Genomic DNA, 25,802 nt, shown 5'->3' with positions numbered 1-25,802 from the left:
GTGCCTGCTAGCTTGACCGTAACAGCGCCACCTTCAGACTTTTCGAGTATGGGTCTACTAGACTGAGTCAGCTGTCGAAATTCAAACAATTATACAGTTGGAAGCTTATTTGTGTGACGTCGTCAACGATCTAAAGGTATCCACCTCTATGCTTCTATAAATAGACCAGTGCCCTTGTACTTCCATTAACTTTCAAGTAAGGATATACTTCTAAATAAATACATTCCGGTCTACTCACAGTGTACGTAGTAGATAGTAAGGAGCCATACAGTAATATTCCAGACACGACACAGTTTTTACCAAAGTTTGTCATCTTTCTTTCTTCTTTTTTTTTTTTTTTTTTTACATTTTCGTTATTTTTTTATGTTTGTTGCGAAAAGTATTATTGTTTATACGCGCTTGCGCGCACATACATTAAATTTCATCGTAATCTTCAAGTGTTGGTTATCTCTTTCCATAATGATGGATTCTTATGTTAAAAGGCTAACGGTGAATTTGTTGGCTTCTCACCTGCTGGGGAATAGAAAGGTACACACCAGGACGGTACACAGAATCTACCAGTTGATCACGAGTTAGCTTACCTGGCAAGTATTCAGGGGGACATGAATTTGAGTCCTACACGTATCACTTCTCTCTCTCTCTCTCTCTCTCTCTCTCTCTCTCTCTCTCTCTCTCTCTCTCTCTCTCTCTCTCTCTCTCTCTCTCTCTCTCTCTCTCTCTCTCTCTCTCTCTCTCTCTCTCTCTCTCTCTCTCTCTCTCTCTCTCTCGGTATAATAATCCCCAACTAACAATTTTCGTTACTGTTATAATTAGACCACCTAATTCTTCCATTATCATATTAATTTTATATCTTGTGTGTTTTCGAATGGAAATTGTACAATCGTCTGTAATTTGGAAATCACACTTTTATAACCCCTACTGATATGATCAATATAACGTGATGAGAACTTGCAATTAAAACCCTAGCCTTTAGATTTTCACCCACGTACACGTAGTAAATGTGTTTTGATATTTTTTCTTGTCATTTTGTGTGGGTAGTTTTATTAAGTATAACTTAACCAAAGAAAGCAGTGTAGGCTGATAAGTTCATCCTAAATGATCAATCATGACCCTAACGTGACCTTGAAAAGTTGAACTGCTTCACGTAGGATGACCTTCGCAATCACTATTATGGCTGTCATTTTTATACGGTGACTTTGTTTCAGATTTGAAACATAATTATAGTGGACACTATTTGATGTCATTCGGGGATTCAATGCGCAGTTTTAACAGGCACTGGTGCAACCTTGATCATGTAAACGAAGTGTCGATTTTGAAGATATTGGCTCTACCAGTACGCGAACGCTTCCGCCGTCACTATAGTACTTTTTTGAGCATACAACAGCGTGTCGACCTCCATTGTCTATCGTTTGAACTAAATAATATGTCTTCTTTTCAACATTGCCTCCGTCTCCCCACAAACTACTTTTTTAGAGTGGAGATTGAAGGGAGCGACCTTGACTGGTGAAGGTTTTAAGACATAGTGACACGGCAAACCATAAAGATAAGACGAATGGGAATGCTTATAACCACCGTGACTGACTGCTAACTCAAAACGCACGTTTTTTCTTTAGCCGTAATAGCCCATAAAATTACCCACCGAAAAATGTATACTATAGCCGGGAGCTTGAACGGCAACTTCAGTCAAAAACGTTGCAGACTTTCAGACTACCTTGAACAACCCAGAGCGAAGTTTGACGAGTGAAGCATTAATTCTTCTTCACCACTTGTAGCAAATAACTTTGACTTAATATCTTCACTTATGTGAACACACACACACACACGCGCGCGCGCGCACACACACACATACACACACACACACATACATACATACATACATACATACATACATACATACATACGTACATACATACATACATACATACATACATGCATACATACATACACACATACACGCACGTGCACATACATACACACACATACATACATACATACATACATACATACATACATACATACATACATACATACATACATACATACATACATACATACATACATACATACATACATACATACATACATACATAAACTGATTATGGGGGTGGGTTGGATCGGGGGTCCAATAATTGAATCTAACTGTTGTTTTGACGAAAAAAATCTACTTTCTCCCTATGGCTCAGTTTGTATTGCGATCCAATGTACATGCGCAAACACAGAAATAACCACCAAAAGAAGTTCAACATCACTCATTACAGGCTTGCCCTCAAGTCAGTATCGAATCATTTGTAGTTATCCATGCAATGCGTGGCATTGATGCTTTTAAGGCCTAAAATAATTGTACCCGACCCCTCCTAGTTTTTCACTGCCGACACTAAACTTTTTTACGTATTCCAGAAAAAAATTATAAAATCGCAAACATTGTGAAGTCTCACGGAAACTGACATGAACTTAAAAAGACAATATATAACTGTTCTTCCAATCTATAATGACTGTACATCTGATAGGAAGAAATAAACAACACAGAAACCATTTGGAAAACCTAGACACATATGGAAAAAATATAATGAAATAAAATAAAAAATCCACCTACCCCATCTATTCTAAAATTGATCGTAATCAGAACCACATTTTTTTATCTAGGACTAAGAGCAGTCGCGATCCTCATCTCATTCAAGCGTAAAGAAAACGACAGTTAAAATGTTGAACTAAAATAAAATTCGCTTTACTCTAACACCTCCGTAAGGGGTGTTTTGCGGAATATGACCCACAAAGGTGAAAAACAATCCCTTTTCGCGGTGTAAAAATAACCTTATATACATGTATGTGGACCTTAGGCTGCTCAGTCATGCAGCTTGTTTTTCTGGACAGTTTTCGAGGCCAATTTAGTTCATTGTCTAGTGAACAATCAGCTGTTGACCGTTAAAAGTTTTCCGTCTCATAAAGTAAACGATTTGTCTATTTTGTAAGTGATTACCAAAACTATGTATAGACTAGAAAAGAATTGAAGGCAAGATTAAAGCGATACATGGTAAATTTAACGAACCACAACGCATACCTCGCAGTCAGCCATGTGTGGAAAACGACGAAATAGCGACGGTCTGTCGTTGTACATAAAACTTAAGAAACACTGAACTTTTAGGCGTAGGTAGAAAGGAAAACAATGTGTATACAATGTAATCAGAGAAATGACAGACAAATGGATGTGTATTTGAATTAAAAACAGATATACTACTTGGATCATCAAAAAGGCAAACAACCAAAATAAGCCATTTTGTGTTGATGCACATTAATAGATCTTATCGAGAAATACACAGGACGGGAGTATACTTAATGTATGTCCGTAGCTATACACGACATACCAAATACAGTTACATTTAATACAGGCAGAGTTTCTTTATTATGGAAGAAATCTTGTATTACGCTCGTTTCCGTGATTTTGAATTCTTAAAAGTTAGTGTACCACTCTATTGGTCTGAGTCTGCTTTTATCCACGGCGTTCTCTCTCGTCGTGTCCTCTCATCTACCATCATATTTGAAGTGGTTAACGAGGACCAACTGCTTGACTTATCTTGATCTCTGACACATCGGGTGATACCCTATGCGCAATTTCACATCATCATACTACTGGTATATAGTATGTGTGTGTCTATATATATATATATATATATATATATATATATATATATATATATATATATATATATATATATATATATATATATATATACATAAAAATGAAAGAAGACGAGTCTGATATTACATAGTGGAATTACACTACGGACCGTTTCACCCGAAGGATCGTCAGGTGTAATAGAATATATATATATATATATATATATATATATATATATATATATATATATATGTATATATATATATATATATATATATATATATATATATATATATATATATATATATATATATATGAATTTGGGGTAATTATTTATATATCTAGAGAGGCACCCTTTCGACCCCCTTATATGTAAGGAGGTCGAAACGGGTCCCTAGTCAGTATGGAGGTCTAGAATATAATGAGGGAATTTAGCGACTAGTTTTGTGTTGTATAACCAGTAAAACCATTTAATGAGACGCAAATGTCCGAAATACAGTATTTTCGAGATGGGGGGGGGGCGATGTAAGTAGCATTCACCAAGAGCTTTTTTAAAAAAAAATAAGTCTGAAGGGGTCGGGGGTCAGGCGAAGTGAGAATTTGCAGACCTAACTGTTTGACCGGAGAAAAAAGTGTTTGTTGATATGCACACTGAAAATTACCGAGATGTAAAAGAACATACCTTAAAGTCAGAAAGTAGGTAGTCCTAACTCAAAACCAATCGGGTTAGGGTAATCCATAACTTTCCATGACGGCAAACTTTTGACTATAAAGGGGGTACAGCATGATAAGATAAAGACGAACAGTTATCCATGAATACTGGTCTCCCTTTGTGCGTCTCACACCATGATTTGATATTTCAACTTGTGATCGGATGAACTTAACCTTGACCTCAACAAGTGACACAGTATCCCATCAGGGTCAAATGACGTCATTTTGAAGTAAACAACATGTAGTCTGATACTGTTACGGTGTGACTCCGGTCACTGCATGCTTTCACTGACAACCTAAAGTTATTTTTAAAATAGTATAAGACTTAGTTGTCTACTCATTTTCATTTATTAAATTCAATGTTAAATGTTAAATTTACTTCCAAAATAGCAGATTTAATGGTTCCTGGAGTCATGTTTACGTTATTACCGTTATTGTCACAAGTAGCCCCCCCCCCCACACACACACACACGAATCGCCTCTTTCTAGATGTGCATTTGTGTACCTCCAGTTTTTTATTGACATTCTTTCTGTTGATATCACCTAGATTAGGTCAGACGGTGGGGGTTTGCAAACATATACAGTGAGAGAGAGAGAGAGAGAGAGACAGAGAGAGACAGAGAGACAGACAGACAGACAGACAGACAGACAGACAGACAGACAGACAGACTGACAGAGACTAGACAGACAGACAGACATAGAGACAGACAGAGACAGAGTGCGAGAGAGACAGACATAGACAGACAGATAGATAGACAGACATACACGTGGACAGAATAGAGAAAAAGTTGACGACAAGCACTCAGATAGAGAATGGGAAAAGAATAGAATGATTTATCTGTGAAGGTATACAAAGTCATTCGTATGATCTTGTTTCGGAAAACGCACTCGGTGTGACCCGACCCGTTCGGAAAACGCACTCAGTATGAACCCACCCGTTCGGAAAACGCACTCAGTATGAACCCATCCGTTCTCTCCTCAAAACTATACATCTAAATTCCATTGCCAACATTATCGAAAATGGGTCACCAGACAAACCTGTTATATCAACTTTGGCCAATACATGTAGGTCACGTGTTCTTCATGTCAATGATTTAAAGTAGATCAGTTATACATCCCAACAAGGTGTGGATTGGTGATATCTCTGCAAACCGATCGGAATGTGGGCGGCAGTGTTTATTTAAAGGTTAACGTTGTTCCTGAATTATCGAATTATCAAATAACACGTTTTTTTTGTTGTTGCCATTTTCATACTTAGTGGAAACAGCTGTTTTATCGGCCTCACGCCATCAGAAAATAGGACGGGTTAGGATAATTCATAGAACTAGGCTAACAGATGAAATATGAGGGTAAAGATCCACTTTATAGTTCTTTAATTTGCGCTGATCAATCATATAATGGATGAACATACTAAAAGTAACTTGATATCACTGGCGAAACGGTCAACGTCCGTTAATACGAAGAAATACAGCCAAGTCGACCTCGAATGTCTCCAGTCGTCCTATTAACAAATATCACCAACCGTACGTTATACACGTACCGCTACCAGCAGAATTTTGTGACTGGCTTATAGATAAGATAAATCAGAAAATCATCATCATTTCACTTCACTGACGAAGTGAAATCTGCATTGCTGAATCACAAAGTTGACCTGGTCACCCACGGTCTATGTACCATGCATGTACCGATTGGGGTCGCTGTATCATAGCTACTCCAGTGCACAAAAAGTATAGCACAGTTGGCAACAACATGTAGCGATAGCACGACGTGTATTAAAGTGTGTCCGTGTGTGTGTGTATGTGTGTGTGTGTAATGTGTATGTGTATGTGCAAGTGTATGTGTATGTGTATGTATGTGTGTGTGCGTGTCTGTCTCTGTCTCTGTCTGTCTGTCTGTCTGTCTGTCTGTCTGTCTGTCTGTCTGTCTGTCTGTCTGTCTGTGACTGTCTGTCTGTGTGTGTCTGTGTATTTGTGTGTGTCTGTCTGTCTGTCTGTCTGTATGTCTGTCTGTCTGTCTGTCTGTCTGTCTGTCTGTCTGTCTGTCTGTGTGTGTGTATGTATGTATGTATGTATGTATGTATGTATGTATGTATGTATGTATGTATGTATGTATGTATGTATGTATGTATGTATGTATGTATGTATGTATGTATGTATGTATGTATGTATGTATGTATGTATGTAGAAAGAAATGCATAAGGAACTAATAAACCAGTCCGTATATATAGCTGTTAAATCCGACGTTTCGAATAAATATTCTTTTTCAAAGGAAAAATTGGCGAGACAGAGAAATGCCAGGTGAAAACCCGAACATTTCTAAATATAATGGAACAAAACCGCGCGTGATATAAATAAACGGTTATACGTGGGATAAGTTCTTAAATTCGCACGCACCTAATAGAACCCAATAGAATACGCCTGAAATTTAAAAAAAATACCCAATAATCATGATAATTAGATTGGGAAAGACGAGAATAATCTATTAAATCCAAGGGGTTCCAGCATACATACATACATACGTATGTATGTATGTATGTATGTATGTATGTATGTATGTATGTATGTATGTATGTATGTATGTGTGTATTACTCAAAGGCTCAGAGCGTAAACTAATATGCAGAGTTAGCACAAAAAACATATCTACATCACCAATATAGTGTTAGATAAAGGCAATTACAAATACAAACACGTTTCAATGGGATTATATGAATCGTTTAATTGTTATTAACATAAATAACATAAACAAAAATATACATAAATAAATGCATGTATGTGAATTTATTTTATAATAATTCTGAATCTTGTAGTTAGTGGGAACGCATATTAGATATAATCTCAATATTCCACGTGTAGAGAGATTACCTGTAAGAATGACTAGTCTTCATATGTTGGGATCTAACGTAGACCATGTCAGTGTTCAGTTGACATATTCAGACACATACGTAATCATCACTTACAGTACTGAAAACACTTTCCATGCTCGGAAATAGTGTCTTGTTCCCCCGGTGAAGGGGTGATGTGGGGGTAGGGGGTAGTGGTACTCTCAAAATGTTTAGAAGAGAGTGTGCGATCCAAGTTCAAAACATCTATCCATGTATGAAAAATAGTCCCATTGTTCGGGATTTACTTACAACACTATAACACAAAATTGAATCTACTCGCTTTGACTGACATCTGCAAGTACGCAATTCAACTCACTTTAAACACAGGAAGATCACCCGCTACTTTTCCATATCGATTCAATCGACATCATACAAGTGAAAGTACAAATATCAAAAGTCCTCAACAACCTGTCGTCTGACTGTAAAGCTGCAATCTTCACCTCAGATTAATGAAAACATTTCATTTTTATTCACGACAATAGTCATGACAACTGATCAAGGGTGGGGCGGGGAGTAATATTTCACTGACAAATGTTTATTTTTATTCCAGGAAACAGTTTAAAATTGAAATAAAACTTCAATCATTACGACTGCAGCTTGAAAATTCGTCGTTGTGCACCGCCCTCAACGGTTTTCTCGTGAGTACTGAGACACATTTCTTGTAGACTACATTTAGTTATCATGGTGAATATGGGTGTGTGCACGCAAATAAATGTAGAACATTAATTCAAACATTACATATCATAATTGACAAGAACCTACACGAACATGTTCATTTATCTTTTTAACACTGACATTTGAAACATCTGGCGTGAGTATTTAGCTGAAGAACCCTTGTAGGTAGTTATTGAATTTGTTACAGCAACCCTTTCCCATGACAAGCCGTGAATGGTTCCCATTGATCTCAGCAACTTATGTGTATGGATTTACCTGTTGTTTTTATGTGTAGTGAGAAATGTGACACATGGATTAGTTATACGTACATGGCAGTCAACATAAGTAGACATGTATTCAAATGAATTTCATGAATTTAGACATGGGGTTATCATATTACAGCCAAACATATTCTTTTTACCGAGTATTGAGAATTTTTATTTTGAGGAGATGGTCAAAGGAAAAGGGAAATCCTCTGACGAGGCTGTGACCTTAATAATTCTTAGGGTAGGAATCGCGGGAATCGGAAAAAAAAACTACGAGAAACGAAAAGAGAACGTACTATGGGTGAAAATGCCCGGTAAGTCGTCAAGGTGCACGTGAACTACGCAGAGACTGAACGCTTGGCCAATTCTGCCACCAGCAATGTCGCCCTCATACGATGAGTTTCTTGAGCCATTGGACGTTTTGTGGTCTGAGATATATCGATATTCGGTATCCAACCTCAGGATCTGCCGACTCGGGTTTTCATACACTCGTATTTTTACTCTTTGCAGTACCCACTAGTAAAGTGCAATGTTTATGAAATCAGCTTTTCAAGTTTCCTTATCACAATATAGATAACATATACTTTTTGTAATTTGTCCGTGTGAGCCATGTGACGCCGTATAATTAAATGTGTTGGGTAATATTGAAAATACACTTTTGAGAGAAATTAGAGTTTTGTTTTAACTAATTCTTTTAAAGTATTGAACACTACACACAGTGAAACTGAAGCATTGTCTACACTGTGGATTTGTTGACAAGTCTGATTCGATGTTCTTGGTTGGTCACATGACTCATCGCAAGACATTTCGTTCGATATAAGTAAAAAAAAACATAGAATGATAGTTTTTTTAAGTGGCCGCATGAGACACGCGTCTGTCATTAAATTGCTTAGCAACATGTGTATATCCTGCCTACCACCCTGTAAGCGTATTACATATGTTTGTTTGTTTGTTGTCAGAATGGTCTCAGCTCCATAGCTGAGATGTCGTACGTATGTGACGGTCAATATGAACAGGAACTACAATGGAACAAATAGTTATACCCAAAGGAGATTGCATTGTCGAAGTAATGATCAATAAATCATAATATTTTGCATAAACGATCAGATTTTCCTTAAACCCATATGGTGTTATGCAAATTTATGTATGTTGAATATTCACTAGCAATAAGTTTTGTTTTTTCATCGAAACAATAGACAAAACAGTATTTATGTAGATTGAACCATTTTCCGTAGGTTTATGCAAATTCGTATTGAATATTCATAGACAAGATAAATTTTCACTTACAGATACTGTGGCTTTAAATAAATATGAAGAGAAACACACCTTTCACACATGATTCCTATGACAGGTTGGAGGCAATACATTTATTTTGTTAACAAACTTAAAATAAATAAGTTACAAGACTTGATGGAACAATATGTACAAAAAATATAGAAATGATTTCAACAGCTAGCAAATATTAAGTACGTATTAGCATATATAATGTGTTTTGTTCCCACAATTCAATACGGCTAGTTCATTTGAATAATTGGGTGCGAAACAAATTTTACTTTCTTGTTGAATAAATACTATCTGGAAACATGTATGGATAACAAGTAACATTGACAAGCCTGCAGTAAAATGTAATCAATACTTGTGAGTCTCAAAACTGTCCTTGTAATATATATTTATTTGGTCCGGTATGTTGTTGTGATAAGGTAGTAATAACTGGCAGAAACCACTTCTTCTTGACTGATGTATCACCTTTCAGAAGTTGAACTTATACACATTGTCGAATCCTATGAGCATGCCACATAAAAGGCTCGAAACACGCGGGAACATTCGAACACGATTTAGAAATGATATCATACAGTATGTAAAGTGACTTAAATTCAAGTCCAAATTCTCCGGATTCGATACTTGTCACGATAAAGAAAGGGTCAATGTCAATGAATTGATTTGATTGGTTGATTCACAACACATCGACTCCGGAAGTGACGTCACAAAATTGGTCATGGCTACATAGATTCATAGACGATGAGGGCGTAGCTGTTACAGAAAATAGGGAAGGGTAACACTGAAAACCACAAAGAATGTTCTCATTTCCTATTGTCAACAATAGACATAAATTGACGGAACTCATTTTGAACATCTTCACAACAAAATTGAATGATTTTATCAAGAGAACAACGTTCTCTGCAACAGGTTTCCTTGACATTTGCTGTGATCACATCTTCTTGCAGTGGAGGTGGTTCATTGCTAATGGAGTCTGTAAAAAACATAAACCAAATATAATATTTGTATAATGAATGAGCGGCCTAACAGTTGATAATAAAAAAAAACCTTCACTCATACACACACATTATGTATATATATATATATATATATATATATATATATATATATATATATATATATATATATATATATATATATATATATATATATATATATATATATATACATATACATATATATATATATATATACATATATATATATATACATATATATATATATATATATGTGTGTGTGTGTGTGTTTGTGTGTATATATATTCTACCCTATATATATATATATATATATATATATATATATATACATCAGCATCTCCTGACGAGTGATTTACTCACGAAACAGGCTTGTAGAGACGAAAAACCCTACTTGATTTTCTTCTACCCTCAACATATATATATACATACATACATACATACATACATACATACATACATACATACATACATACATACATACATACATACATGCAGTTGCTAATTAAAGTATGCCAGTCAACAAAGCCAGTAAACAAGTTTATCTTAAACTCACTGTTGTCGATCACATTGTCTGGTGTCGCGTAGCAACCATTACAGGTCTTGTGAACCATGCGTATCGTTCTTTTACATAACCAATCATCACTATGACGACTTGGTCTGGCATAGCAATTGGCGAGTAACAAGAACGTTACCATGACAACAAATATCACCTGATTTGCATCCATAATTTCTGTAATAAATAGAAAAGAGCATAAATAATAGTGAAAATTTAGTTTGATGTCACCTTGGATATTGCTTCAAGTTAATATTAATAATAATATAATAATATGTTTAGTGCTTTACAAGGCCTTAGTCCATTTATTATGATATTATTATGACGGTCAACATTCGCAAACCGATGGTTTTCATTTTCCCCAGTTGTACAACAACAAATGTAGGAAAACTCTTACATACATTCCATCATAGGTATTCTAAATCGATAGTGAACTATAAATGTTTTTGTAGAACTCGTGTCTTGTTATCTGATTTTTTTTACCTCTCGTTTGGATTGTACTGGTGTAAAGTATTGCACCTAGCATGGAATAATTGTTTTCTTCAACACACTGATAAGAACTCATTATACCCTTGAGCACTATCGCGATACTCATAAACACCCCCGGTTGTCGTGGAAACTACTTATACTTTATTGCCTTTTTGTTTACACGACTTTCTTTAAGTAACATTTACACATTCGGGCTTCTCCTAGAAAAAACCCAGCTGTTTAACTCGTTGCAATGCGAGGCTAAAGACCGCCATATTACCTCATTGTGAGAGGTCAAACAAATGTGTTGTTGAAAACAACATGGCGCCAATCACTTGTAGGTCAACGATTTCTGAATTTGCCTTAAGGTCCATGCCACTATACAGTAGATCAGTTACAAAATTATTACTCAGCCATGCACGCATGTTGTCACATCTGATATCAACGTCACAAAATAGTAAAATATAGAACGAATTTGCTTGCACGGTTTATGTAGCAAAAGACAAACACAGACAAACCAACTGTGTTAACACCTATTCAGATACACTTTATCGTCAGCAATGTTTTGTTAAAATATAACTTTTTCTGGCTGAAAGACCCTCATACTCTCAGTAATGTGACGTTGCTCTCATAATTTGACAGTGAGTATTGCCGTTATTCGTACCTGAGATGCTGTGTACTTCGAACTGTTCGAAATGAGTTCATTATCCATTTTAAAAACTCATTATTTTCCACAAAGTGATTTTTGTGATTTGCTTTCAAGTTGACCTTAATCGATTCCAAAATTGACTGATATTGAATTTCGTATATAAATGAGAAAGATATTTTGAGTAAAGTTTCGGAAGTTGCGGTCGTATGTGTACTTGGACGTTATTAGATTTGACTTGATTTAGTTTGCTTTTATTTGGTCTTTTACAACCCTATGAGTAAATAGTTGAATATTTATTAGCTTGTTAGACCAAATGAATTAAAAAGATTGTAACTCTGGGAACTGTTTTCGCTTAATAGCTTTTGTACAATTATACTGACAACTTGGTAACAGGAGTCCTGAAATAGATAGGGGTAGTTGCATTGTCCATTGAGTAGTCGTTTTAGTACAAAAAGTCAAACCTATATCATATTGTAACAAATATGAAACCGTACTGAATCATCAGTATCACTTTCTGACATTTCTGTTCATCTTTTCCGCTAGTCGACATATCTATACCTTTCAATTCCAATTTAACTTTGCAACTGAATGCCGTACTACTCGTTAAAGGACATTTGGGAACGCATCTTTATTCAAACCAATCATTGAAACCAATTACCATGAAAAAGGTAATTATATTAACTGAAGAAGTTGGGTCAGGCTAACGAAGTCTTCCATGTTATGTATCTCAATACTGTCCATATCAATTTCAATAAAGGATATACATCCAATTTCATCAAGCCATGTGAAATAACGTTGTCATTAAAACAGAAAGATTCGGCTATCCATAACTTTTCTTCAGTCATTTATTTTGACATCAGAAGGAAATCCACATTGGAAAACGAGAAACCACCTTTAAGTTTTGATAGTAGTGACAAATGTAGTCAAACTATAAAAAATAAACCTAATATCATCTGATGATGACAATTTTTAAATTTTATATAATGTTTTGTTTTATTGACAATATATAATTACCACAGGTACTTCAGAAATATCTATTTCTTAGAAACACTTCTGTCTTAAAAAAACAAACTTATTTAAAAACAGTCTTTCTGGAAAATAATCATGATGATTTCAGTTTCTGGATATCTTAGAGTGGTATAGAACGTGTTAGACAACAACATTTAGTAAGTGTATCCACATATATTTAAACTGAACTGGTAACTGCTCAAAGACAGCTTTTCGTTAAATTTCCTGAGATTTTAGAGTGGCGTTACAGCATTAACATCATTTAATAAATAACCACATATACATGCCTTATCGGTAACTACCCAAAGAAGGTCGTTTGTTCTGATTCAGGGATCGTAGAATGGCGTGACGACCACGTCATTTAATAACAGTAACCAGATAATCTGTTTGTCTGAATCAGTAACCTTTCTCACCGAGTAATAGATATTTGACGCCCAAGGAACGTAAAAATGTATAAAAAATATAGGCGTTGTAGTGTCTATGTCGTCATTGCTATTAGACATAAATCCCAAAACTAACTATTTTACGAGATCCTGTTACCTGCTTAACTCAACTGCTTTAAGTCGTTCACTTCAAAGAAGTATGACGTACGTTAGATGAAGTAAAAGCTGATGATCAGATTCATTCATGAATATTAAGACAAAAACTTCGAAGTCCAAACAGTAATGAAAAACGGAATAATCCGTAAATCGGAATCACAGTGAAAAACTATTTCAGATAAAAAAAAAAGTCTTCAGAATTATGTATCATATTTGTTTGAACTAGTTAATCAGGTTAAGATGTTGACACCAGGAACATTGAAACCCTTGCCTCAAGAAATTAAACCGAGGCTTAAAATATTAATTATCTGCCCTTCTCTTTTGGCGGTTCGCGCCATAATATCTTCCGTCTCGTGTGACGACATTTGCCTTATTATTCACGTATGAGTGGTAAGTTTTAAGGAAAGGGTACTGGATTAAAGATTGTTTCCTTATATCCTTTTTTTAGACGAGTTCCTTTAACGTGTCCTGACTTATATTCATTATTTCAAAATCACATATTTATCGTTGATTAATGAGATACATCTGAGTAGGCGAAGATAATTCCTAGATGATTATCTGTCACAAAAATAATCGTGCACAACTCAAAATAACCTAAATCTTCTATACCGTTCATTGTATAGTGACAAAGCTTATAAAATTCAATGTGTGAACGTCATTATAAATATATGGTAAAACACCAATTGTTGATTGTTTTCAGAGGTAATCACATTTTCAATAATTATTACTTATATATCATTTCATAAATTATAGTGATTATTTTCTTTATATTTGATACTATAAGAAACAAAACGTGGAAGAAATGTCAAACGTACAAATTTGGCGGGAAAAGCTTGGATAGTTAATTACTGAGATTTGTTCTATTGAAATGCAGATAAAATCTCACAAGCAGCGAGGAAATTAAAGTTTCCGTGCGGAGAACATCTTTGGCTTGCTTCACGCTGTCTGGTTGATGCTATTTCTCTTAATCATGTTGACAGTGCCGACATGCAGAGAGTGATCGGATTACATTGATTCCTTGGGGATTGCCAGTTGATACAACAATACGTCTAATAAGAAAGATTCACAAATATCCTTGTTTGTTCAATTCAAGAGTCGGCGGTTCGTAATGATCGCCTACAGTATAACAATAACGCCGCAAACTATAGCACGTGCATGCACAATCGTTAGACTTACGAAGTCATCAGTGGAAGGGGGCAAGGCCAGGGACGTGAAACATTTGCAAACATTAAACAAGAATCTTGGAATGTTGTTCAGAGAAGGAACATTGACCAGTTTTATCTTTTGAAGCGAATGAGTAAATAAACCAAAACAATCCCTTCATGAATGAAAATATATCAGTACTCAGAAATTTAAAGATTTAAATTGTTACTTATTTTTTTCAATTTAAGGAATAAGGCGAGGTACTACAAAAAACATTATCATTGAATTTTATAATCGAAAGCTTAAGCATCTTATCTTTACATAGAAACGACGTCTTAGGCCCATACAATCGAGGCAGCCCTCAAAGACGTAAATCAAAAATAAATAATTTCTGCAGTCGTACAGTATTGTTGTGAAATAAAATTAATCTTTTATCTGTTTTTCTCCTTTTTGCATAAACAATTTGAAATATTCATAGTAACACATCCTACAGACTGTTGTACATATGTGCTGTAGAATCGACATCTTTTCATTTTGAAGCTCTCTATATAACCTACACAAAAGTCACATTCAAAGCGGAAGTATCTATCAATTGCTTCTAATCCAGATAATGTAATATTCTATGGAAATATATTTATCTTTGGCGCCAGTTACTGTAATTGAACTCAGAGTTAGATATTTCTTTGGAGCTATTAGTTGAGAACGGTAATCACAGCATACAAGATATTTCTTCAATCATAAATATTATGTATCTGACAGTTATTAGATCATTCTACAATTTCCATAAATAAAAGCTTCCTGGCTCTCTTTTTGTAAAACCTTCTATTTTGACAACAACTAATATTTTTTTAACTGTCTGTCTTTTTCGCTGGTTGTCTAAACTAGCTGTTTGTTGTTTTGTTCGGTCCTTCCCTATCCTTGTGTGACATCGAAGCTTTTAAATTCCCTTTCGCCCTATAAAAAATATACATACATACATACATACATACATACATACATACATACATACATACATACATACATACATACACACACACACACACACACACATACATACATACATACATACATACATACATACATACATACACACACACACACACATACATACATACATACATACATACATACATACATACATACCACACACACCCATACATATATACATACATACATACATACATACATACATACATACATACACACACATACATACATACATACATACATACATACATACATACATACATACATACATACATACATACATACATACACACACACACATACATACATACATACATACATACATACATACATACATACATACATACATACATACATACATACATACATACATACATACATACATACATACATACATACATACATACACTTGCACATATTTACTCTAAGAGACACGCAAACAAAAACATACGCTGCCAAATTGACTTGAAGATATATAAAGTGCCTGGAAAAGCATGAGTCATTTTTACTCCCAAGAGTACCAAAAGTCGTTCACTAGATCGATTGATTCCCCGAAGTCTTATAACAGGGTGGTGAGTCACCATTGTAGAAATAACTATAGATTTTGTTAACTTGTTTTTGAACGGTAAGATTAAATTAACGAGCTGCCTACAAATGACACACCAGAAAAAATCCCATTTCACATAAGTATTACTTCTAAATCGCTCTTAAACATTTGCTTTAGTTTTCCCTTCATGAAATAACTTTATGCGAAGCGCTTAGCTGCAGGCAGGTAAAAAAGGTTAAAGTTTGCAAAAAAATAATGGAATAAAAAGTTTTCCTTCTTGACAAAGAGGGTATAACATTGTTTAATAGGGAACTTGCAAATCCGCCATGTTGAATGTTGCATCATGGGAACGCTGATAATAAATGCTAATCAATTTTGTTTGTAACCACAAATAATCAATTCATAGTCACCCTGACCATTGTGGGAGGTTTATTTTATCGGTAACTCCAGATTAGGTAATACGATAACCTCAGATAATCCCATAGTCCTTTGCGTCTGAGCATGCTCAGTCTGGATTGCAAGTTCCCTATTGGTAGCAATATGGGTGTCTTTGTACACTTTCAGTTACATGCATGTATTTCACTCTGATCTTAATCCTATAACAGTAACAGCGATATTTAGTTTTTGTCTTAATAATCTACAGAAGGAGGTGCTTTGTGCAGGAAAAATAAGTTTTTGTATCTCATTTAGTTTCTACTCCGTCAGGATTTGTTATTTCAAATGTCAAAATTATTTCGCAAATTATTTCTTTTTACAGATGGCCTAGCAACGGTTTCTATTTTTACCATTTTCATTACCAAATAATTAGTTTCCTCTATTGACTGGTAATAACACATCGCCTATATTTAATTGATTGAAGTCAAGCAATTAGTTTATATAAAAACATAAACAGGATGTTATTGGAAATGAAATTTTAACTTGTTTTCCTTATTGCAGTTATATATATTTGCCTGATATCCACTGCAACTATTGTAATTAGTTCCTTTTATTAGTTTGTTGATGTGTTGGTCTTGTTGAAGCAAGTTATTGAAATATCACTTGCTCGCTCGCTCGCTCACTCACTCACTCACTCACTCACTCACTCACTCACTCACTCACTCACTCACTCACTCACTCACTCACTCACTCACTCACTCAGACAATCAACCAAGCAAGCCAGCAAGCAAGCAAGCAGTAGGCAAATCATTCAATCAATCAATATATCATTCAATCCAAAGTGTCTGCTCTGAATTTCTGAAAAACACATTTCGTACAAGTGAAATACATTAATCTCACATAGCCTATAGTATATATACAATATAGATTCTATGTTTAGTTAATGCAGGTTTGTTTTGCCATAGACATCAGTACACTTCCAGGACCCCCCCCCCCCATGTTGCTCTCTATTAATGTAGTAAAGGTTATAAATGTTGCAGTGAGTATAAAACGAATACACACGAATTCAATAATCTTGTACGAGATGTTACATCTCAACATAACGTGCATTCACAATGTTAATAATAGACGATGGCATTAGAAATAACGAATTTCTTCAGGCTAAGATGCTATCAATTTCGAACATCCGGAAAACAGGCATTTAATTGGACAGTATTACTGTCATATCAATGTACAAGGCGAGCCACGTGACAGAAATGTCGTTTCATAAGAGTATCTGATTAGCATCTGGCAACGATAAGAAGCTAATATTGCCAGTTCACCGTAGTAAGCACGATATGACGCACTGTTACCCTACTGTTACTATAACAACGTCTGCTTTGGCGATGTGAGAGTGAGGCAATTAACTTTACATGACAACTAAATGAAGCGTATAAAGCATTTAGGTGAACAGGTGTGAAATGCTGGCGACAAAAAAGCGAACAAAGAATGCTTCATTGGCAGCTTAGTCGTGGGATTTAGTGGCAATGTTAAATATTGAATTTTGAAAATGTCAAAACCCTCTATGTAGATAATCTTAACATCACACTCACTCACTAAACACCTAATACTGTTATTTCCGTTGCGATTATGGCCCTTTTGAACTAATATTTCTATATCAATTGATTGATTCATATTAAATTTAACCCAAATCGAAACGTTACTTGCAGTGTGCAAAGCATTACCTAAAACATGAAATTTGTTACACACTGTGACTACCTACACCCTGTCTACTTAAGCGTGCTGAATATTATGGCGTATGTGTTCATGTCGGATGCCAATTAAAGTAAAATGATCCAATATTGTGAATAAATATTTTTCACAGAACTTGCCGCGGTGAATTAACACACGCGCATTATACTTGACTTTCATGAAAGGCAGTCTAATCGAAGTCTTACTAGGCTTGGATTTTTATGAACTTGAAAAACGAAAATCATGACAGAATTGCCCAGGCCTTGATAAGAACTAACAAACAAATTTAAACGTCTTTTCAGCAGTTCACTTTCTCATCAAAACCATTGTGGCTATAAGAAATTAGAATGTCATGCCTTGGGTGGTGTATAAGCAATGAAAACACAATCCATCTAATGGCAAACGATCCAAGGCAATGAATCGGTAATCAAGTAGACAGTTATAACTTATTTACGAATACAGGGCATTGGTTTCTGAATCCCCAGAAACATTGTGTAACTCAGTCCCACCAACAAGTGGTGTATTCTAGGAATCTACCATTTTATCTGAAATATACTATGTATTATTCAAGTGGTGCTTTGGGCAGGATGTTGCTATGATTGCTAAAACCAGTGAAAGTACTATTATAACTGAGAAAAACAACACTATAAAACTTTAACAATGTCGTTAAGATATATATAGTTGGGGATTTATGTATATATTGGCTGAAGATAACATTTATTATTCAATACAATTATAAACAATATTTAGTATACATTTAAGACATCCATAATATGACTGTAAAACTAACATAAACTGACTGCACTAGTTTCGCAAAACATCAGCAATTAAATGCATAGACGAATCGAATTAAAGGACAATGACATGAAATTTTCTACTCGTATATTGTAAACAAGTGCAGAAAAAAGTCACAAACGGATAACGATTCAGTAGTAATGTGAAGCTAGTTTTTGCCCTTGAGGAAAAAATCAAAAACCATCCGTTAACTTTTTAAACCATATTATTTAAACTAAATCATTATAAATGTTCACAACTAACGTTTTGTATCTCCACTAATATATGTATGTATGTATGTATGTATGTATGTATGTATGTATGTATGTATGTATGTATGTATGTATGTATGTATTTGTGTATGTATGTATTTATGTGTGTATGTATGTATGTATGTATGTATGTATGTATGTATGTATGTATGTATGTATGTATGTATGTATGTATGTATGTATGTATGTATGATGTATGTGTGTGTATGTATGTATGTATGTATGTATGTATGTATGTATGTATGTATGTATGTATGTATGTATTGTGCTTTTTTGGCATTTAGATTTGTATGACATGCATTCACAGGCTAAACTGCGCAAATTCTCATCATTAAAAAACGCTTAACAGTTGTATTGAGCAAATGCCAGGGTCATAGCCAGTACGATTTGTACAAGCCAACATTATCATTTTAAATGACGTCATCTCTGGAAATATGATATGACCAGGCAAAACAACAGATGGTATTTTGCAATACTAGGCCTTAATGGTTAGTGTAATTTATGTCATTATTGTGGCGCCAAAGGAGAGAGAGAGAGACAGAGAGAGAGAGAGAGAGAGAGACAGACAGACAGACAGACAGACAGACAGACAGACAGATATATATAGAGAGAGAGAGAGAGAGAGAGAGAGAGAGAGAGAGAGAGAGAGAGAGAGAGAGAGAGAGAGAGAGAGAGAGAGAGAGAGAGAGAGAGAGAGAGAGAGAGAGAGAGAGAGAGAGAGAGAGAGAGATGGATGGATGGATGGATGGATGTAAGGGGGCAATATGAAGTTGAGACAAGATTAGGGATCTAAAAACAAAGAATACAAATGTAACTAGCTTCGTCCTATATATGCAAGAACCAGGTCAGTCAACTCACTATGGTATCAAAGATACTTGTTTTGCAATGGAACATGATTTAAAGGCTCGAGTTAACAGTTTCAACTTTATAGGGCTTACAAATGACAGTAAAAGTGGAAGTTTAAAGTCAATATGGGAATTGAAGTTATGTCTTCACTACGGTCTACTATTACACTTTTCACATCACTGATACATAATTGTTTTTATTCGTTTAAACGCATGCACAATAATAGCCGAATGTAAGAAACTTGCTTTGCTTAATTATGACATAATTATCTTAACCTGTAAGGATAAATGTGTCGTTCTGGTTCTTCAAAAAAGGGTAAAATAAACGAACTCAAAAGAGTACCAGTAAAACACACATTGCTGTTGAAACATAACAATATCGAAAGAGTTGGAAGAAAATACGTCAACTCTACGTTTCACAAGAATATGGACACTATCGCAAACAACTTTTGAGACCTTCGACTGCTCAAACATTGGCCCCCAGGAAGCTGATATGATAGAGGTATCTATTTCAGCCTTTTTGACATTTACAGAAAAAGCAACGTTGAAAACAACATTTCTGGCACACAATCAAAACGTATATCAATCAGTCATGACGACGGATGTTTTTTAGGACACTGTTACAAATCTAAGGTTAGAGGGCTTGATACCTACTGTTCCAATTTATTTTTCAACCATACATCCTTTCCCGCCCGCTCACAAATACTCGAGTATCATTAGTCACTGCCTTGGAAAACTTTGTATCATTTTCAACAAACCAATTCATTTAAAAAATTGAAGTTTGTACTTGCACCCTAATTAGATATATAAAGCCAAACATTTGATTTATCTTGTTTGAACCGCAAAAGAGGGTGGAATTATTGATTATGTTGGCGCAAGCGCACAACTGTGCAATAATAGTAATGTTCCCGCCGTTGGTCTTGTTATTCTGAGTGGCACAGTTAGGTACAGTATATTTGCGCTTATTGCAAACGTGAACTTTATCAAATTAGTTCATGTCTTTAAGTTACGTTCACCATTTGCTCGTTAGCTTAAATTTTTCTAGATATATCTGGCAGGGATACTAAGTGACCTCACATATATGATTTGACCTCGTCATCTAATGTACATGTGTGAAAAAGAAGGCAAGTTTGGCTGGTGTATTTTTTGGTGGAAATGTCATATAATTGATATCTGTATACATTTTGTATAGGCAAACTAACAGATGTGAGTAATTCTTATACTTATATACTGTAACTCGCACAAATGAAATGATGAGACAACCAAATTGGCATATCAGATAATGTTGATTTCTCCGAAAGGACTATGATGGTATGTACTTCGTAAAAGACCGGGACGAATCCACACACCTAAGTATACGATGGTTAAGGAGCTGTCTTCACTGAGAATGTTGCTTACTTCTCCAAATGTAGTGTTTTTTCATCGTGCCCATCACAACTTGGAAGAAATCTAGTTATTTTTAAAATGATAGTGACTCGACGCTGGGGCTTACCTTATTATGTTGAAATTCTCCGAGGAAGTGCCTTTAAAATTCCTGTAGCGTTAACAGACTATAACTTTTGGTTTATACTAGCTAATCTGAAAACTTTGATCTTTTATACCCGTACAAACAGGCGTTTCACAGTGGTTTAGATTTCCGTGGTCGAAAACTTGCTCATCGAAGGCGATATCTCGCCCTATACCAACGTTCCCTGGAGTGCAACATCCGAATATGCTACGACCACAGGAAGACTGTTTTATACACAGTTGAACGGTTCAATTTACGAGGTGTTGTGTCCTCCCATGTCGAGGTCAATCATATGTATACCATAACTGAATTTTTAAAACTTGTTTTTCAGCGGTGACTAGAATTTAAGAGCCCATTCTAAACGTAATAAATAGTTTAGTGTTTCATCTGTGGCTAGTTTTAGATATACAATACGCCACAAGTCATGTACTTGTACACAAACCAAGGAATAAAGTTGTTGTAGGCAAAGAGGGTTGTTAATCAGCGATCAAGGCGATCAGTATTCGACACAAGGATTAAGGCTGCTATTTTGAATATCTATATTCTGTCTATCCATTTTTATATCTGTGTATCCATCCATCTATCTATTCATCTATCAATATCTATCTATCTATCTATCTATCTATCTATCTATCTATCTATCTATCTATCTATCTATCTATCTATCTATCTATCTATCTATCTATCTATCTATCTATCTATCTATCTATCTATCTATCTATCTATCTATCTACATTTGTATCTATCTATCTATCTATCTATCTATCTATCTATCTATCTATCTATCTATCTATCTATCTATCTATCTATCTATCTATCTATCTATATATCTATCTATCTATATTTGTATGTATGTATGTATGTATGTATGTATGTATGTATGTATGTGTGTGTGTGTATGTATGTATGTATGTATGTATGTATGTATGTATGTATGTATGTATGTATATATGTATGCATACATGTATCTCTCCATCTATCTATCTATCTATCTATCTATCTATCTATCTATCTATCTATCTATCTATCTATCTATCTATCTATCTATCTGACTAGCTGTCAGTCTATCTTGTCGTCCTTTCATCCGTCCTTTCCTTTAGATACATTTACACATTTTAGCCAAATTGCAATAGTTCCGATATTCTTGATTGTTGGCCCTAAATCGTCCTTAACTCTGGTGCAATCTCTTAAAACCTTGAATGAAAACCAAGATTCTGTTCACCCGAAAGAACAAGTCAACGTGATCAAAACATATCATGGTGTCAAAAGTTTGACTTGAGGTTTTTGTTTCGTAAACACAAATTTACAAGATCGTCAACAACCCAAAAACTAAAGCAGCATGCAAGTTGCCAACATTCTTAGTATATGCGGTAAAAGAGCTTCCATAAAGTCGCTTACGTCCAACTTTAGTGTCGCTCTTTAAAACGTCGTTGGGGGCCAAAATAGAAGCCTACTTCGAGCATATTTCATTTCCCCCCTGTTGTTTCTCCCTGAGAAATTTATGACTGTTTCAGGATTTCATGGGAAATTCGCGAAGTTTTGCGTAGTGTTGTTGTTTCATAGTTTTGTCTCAAATACTTGATAATGACTTGTCCGGGGTGAGACCATGACATTTCCCACGAGTTCGTCGCCATGGCAATTATTCCAATCGTTATTAAGATAGCGATATTGCACCTGTCCAATTAACTAGCATTGCGAAAACAATTCATACTTTGAAGAAAAGATTACCTCCTGTGCGCTATTATATATTTCTGGACAAAGCCTACAACTGTCAGCTCATGTCAAATGCTTTATTTCGCCGGTTTTGTTTGTTTTATCTTGTGTACCTAAAACAATCTAAAGACAACTTAAAATACTTTGTTTGTTTGTTTGTTTGTTAAAGATAAGGAAGTTTTACTCATAAGAGAATCCGTGTCATAATTGATATAAAAATTAATAATATTGGTTTAACAAAATTGGTATGCAATATGTCTCTACTGAGAGGTATCAAATGCAACGGAAAAACGATTATTTTGACGACATCTCCGCTGACGTCTCTTCATGTTGTTTCCCAAGTGATGGTTAGTTTGACGTGTGGTGAAAGAGCCGGAACTCATCACGTCTGGATACTTATGGTTATACTTGAGCGAGTAACCATTAAATGCAATTTTATGGGAGTCGTAAAATGTTTACTACGGCTGTGAAGAGATGTCATTTTAAACTTTTGTGTTTTGTGAAATCAAATGTTTTCTGATGCGGTTAATAGACCAGACAATCACAATTTGTCTATTCAGTTTTATGAGAATCAGAATCGGAAAGTATTTGGATGTTTGATAACCCAATAAAGTTATATCATGTATTGCTCCAGTGGTGTGTTGACGAAAGATACGAGAAGGACGGAATCTAGCTTTCTGAGCATACTGAGCACGCAACAAACATATTAAACTTGTGACGTGATGTCGATGATCCCCCGTGACTCTGCGTTCGATCGATCACCTACTATTATATCTATTCCCAAAATAAGTAGTACTTGAATCTAATTCCTCAGCTACGTAACTACAGTATAACATTTAAACCATAGTGATGGTAACAATAAAATCACACTTACTTAAAATTATATTATTATCAATTACAATGGAGAACGGAAGAAGAGGATTGGTGTGAGAGAGAGAGAGAGAGAGAGAGAGAGAGAGAGAGAGAGAGAGAGAGAGAGAGAGAGAGAGAGAGAGAGAGAGAGAGAGAGAGACAGACAGACAGACAGACAGACAGACAGACAGACAGACAGACAGAGACAGACAGACAGACAGATAGATAGACAGACAGGGACAGAGCCAGACAGGCAGACAGACAGACAGGCAGACAGACAGACAGACAGTTTGTTTTGCTTTATTGATTGTTTTCAGGAACTCTACACATTAACGTATCTTCATCAAGGCTCTACAAAATGCACTACTACTAATAACCAAGTGATATATTATGGCTTACCTATACCTACCTAGTTACCAATATATACCTTATACTCCTTCGTAAACTAATGTATACCTATCCAAATTGCATATTGCATATATACGACGTAAATATTTCCAGTGAAAAAATAAAAAGCACAATTTTACATCTGGCACTTGTTTTACGCGAATTGTGATGTTTTATATCTTGTCTCAACCTAAATGTGCCTGTGTTGTGCATCATTAAATCGACATTGGTTTCTTGTCTTACGTGTTCAATACTGTATTAGCATGTTATCATTCAGTAGAACCAGACACCAGACAGAGAGATGTAATACTATCCGTTATGTAAGTTGATATCTGCTACACACTCCTATAACTTATTCATAAGCAACGAAATGAGAAACAAGCATCAAACATGACAATATAGTTTTAATAATTATAGCTAGGCTAGCTAGCTAGACTATATTTTAACAAGAGGAGGAGGAGGAGGAGGGGAGAAGGCATGGGGAATATGCATAAGAGATAGGAGAGGTAGCTTTACAGAAAGGGACAAGAGGAGGGGTAGGAGATTGCATGGGAGAAAAAATATAATAGAGGGAGAGGGTACTTGAAGATAGAGGATGGAATGAAATAAGAGTTTGAATTTTACATAGATAAAAAAGTGCACGATGGAATGGGAATAGGGAGGAATTGACGCAAAATATCTAATCTACCTACCTCAATCTGGCAAGGTTTACTGCACACGGTCGCTTTCTTACAGTGTCAACGTCGACGACAAAGTCGAATGTGAAGAGAGCGAGGGAGTTTGCTAATTGAGACTCGAAGCTCCAAGTTGCAGAGATGTCGTTGGACGAGGGACTCTTGTGAACAGATGAGCTGGCCGTGTGAGTAGAACTGCGTAGGATACCAGAGTGACTTCCCATATATATCGCCAAGTTGTTTGTGCATCGAAAACAGCACACGTCATTAAAGGAACAACAAATGATTCACTACGTCAGTGACTTTTGGTGATTGTCGCCAAGGGATGTTGCTATGTCTTTTTCGTACGCATGCTCATTGACATTCGGTGCCTTGTTTTACTTATTCGCAGTAG

General features: G+C 35.4%; 1 protein-coding gene across 1 annotated transcript; it reads right to left on the bottom strand.

Annotated features, from left to right (window-relative positions):
- Positions 1-9,475: 9,475 nt before the first annotated feature.
- On the bottom strand, positions 9,476-25,619 carry LOC144452941 (uncharacterized). The gene is made up of 3 exons (XM_078144173.1): positions 25,427-25,619; positions 10,938-11,114; positions 9,476-10,380 (listed from the first exon to the last, which is right to left on the bottom strand). Exons 2-3 carry the CDS (start codon positions 11,107-11,109, stop codon positions 10,211-10,213), a joined length of 342 nt encoding a protein of 113 aa, XP_078000299.1. The 5' UTR covers positions 11,110-11,114; positions 25,427-25,619; the 3' UTR covers positions 9,476-10,210.
- Between the last annotated feature and the right edge of the window lie 183 nt (positions 25,620-25,802).

The sequence above is a fragment of the Glandiceps talaboti genome, chromosome 23 (assembly GCF_964340395.1).
Source record: "Glandiceps talaboti chromosome 23, keGlaTala1.1, whole genome shotgun sequence".
In the NCBI taxonomy this organism is placed as follows: Eukaryota; Metazoa; Hemichordata; class Enteropneusta; family Spengelidae; genus Glandiceps; species Glandiceps talaboti.
This window is presented reverse-complemented; position numbering and strand designations above follow the sequence as displayed.

Bases quoted from the DNA above. Each gene is read 5' to 3' on its own strand.
- LOC144452941 (XM_078144173.1), bottom strand. From the start codon at position 11,109: ATGGATGCAAATCAGGTGATATTTGTTGTCATGGTAACGTTCTTGTTA. The intron at 10,381-10,937 runs GTGAGTTTAAGA...TGTTTTTTACAG, and splicing joins AGACAATGTGATCGACAACA to ACTCCATTAGCAATGAACCA.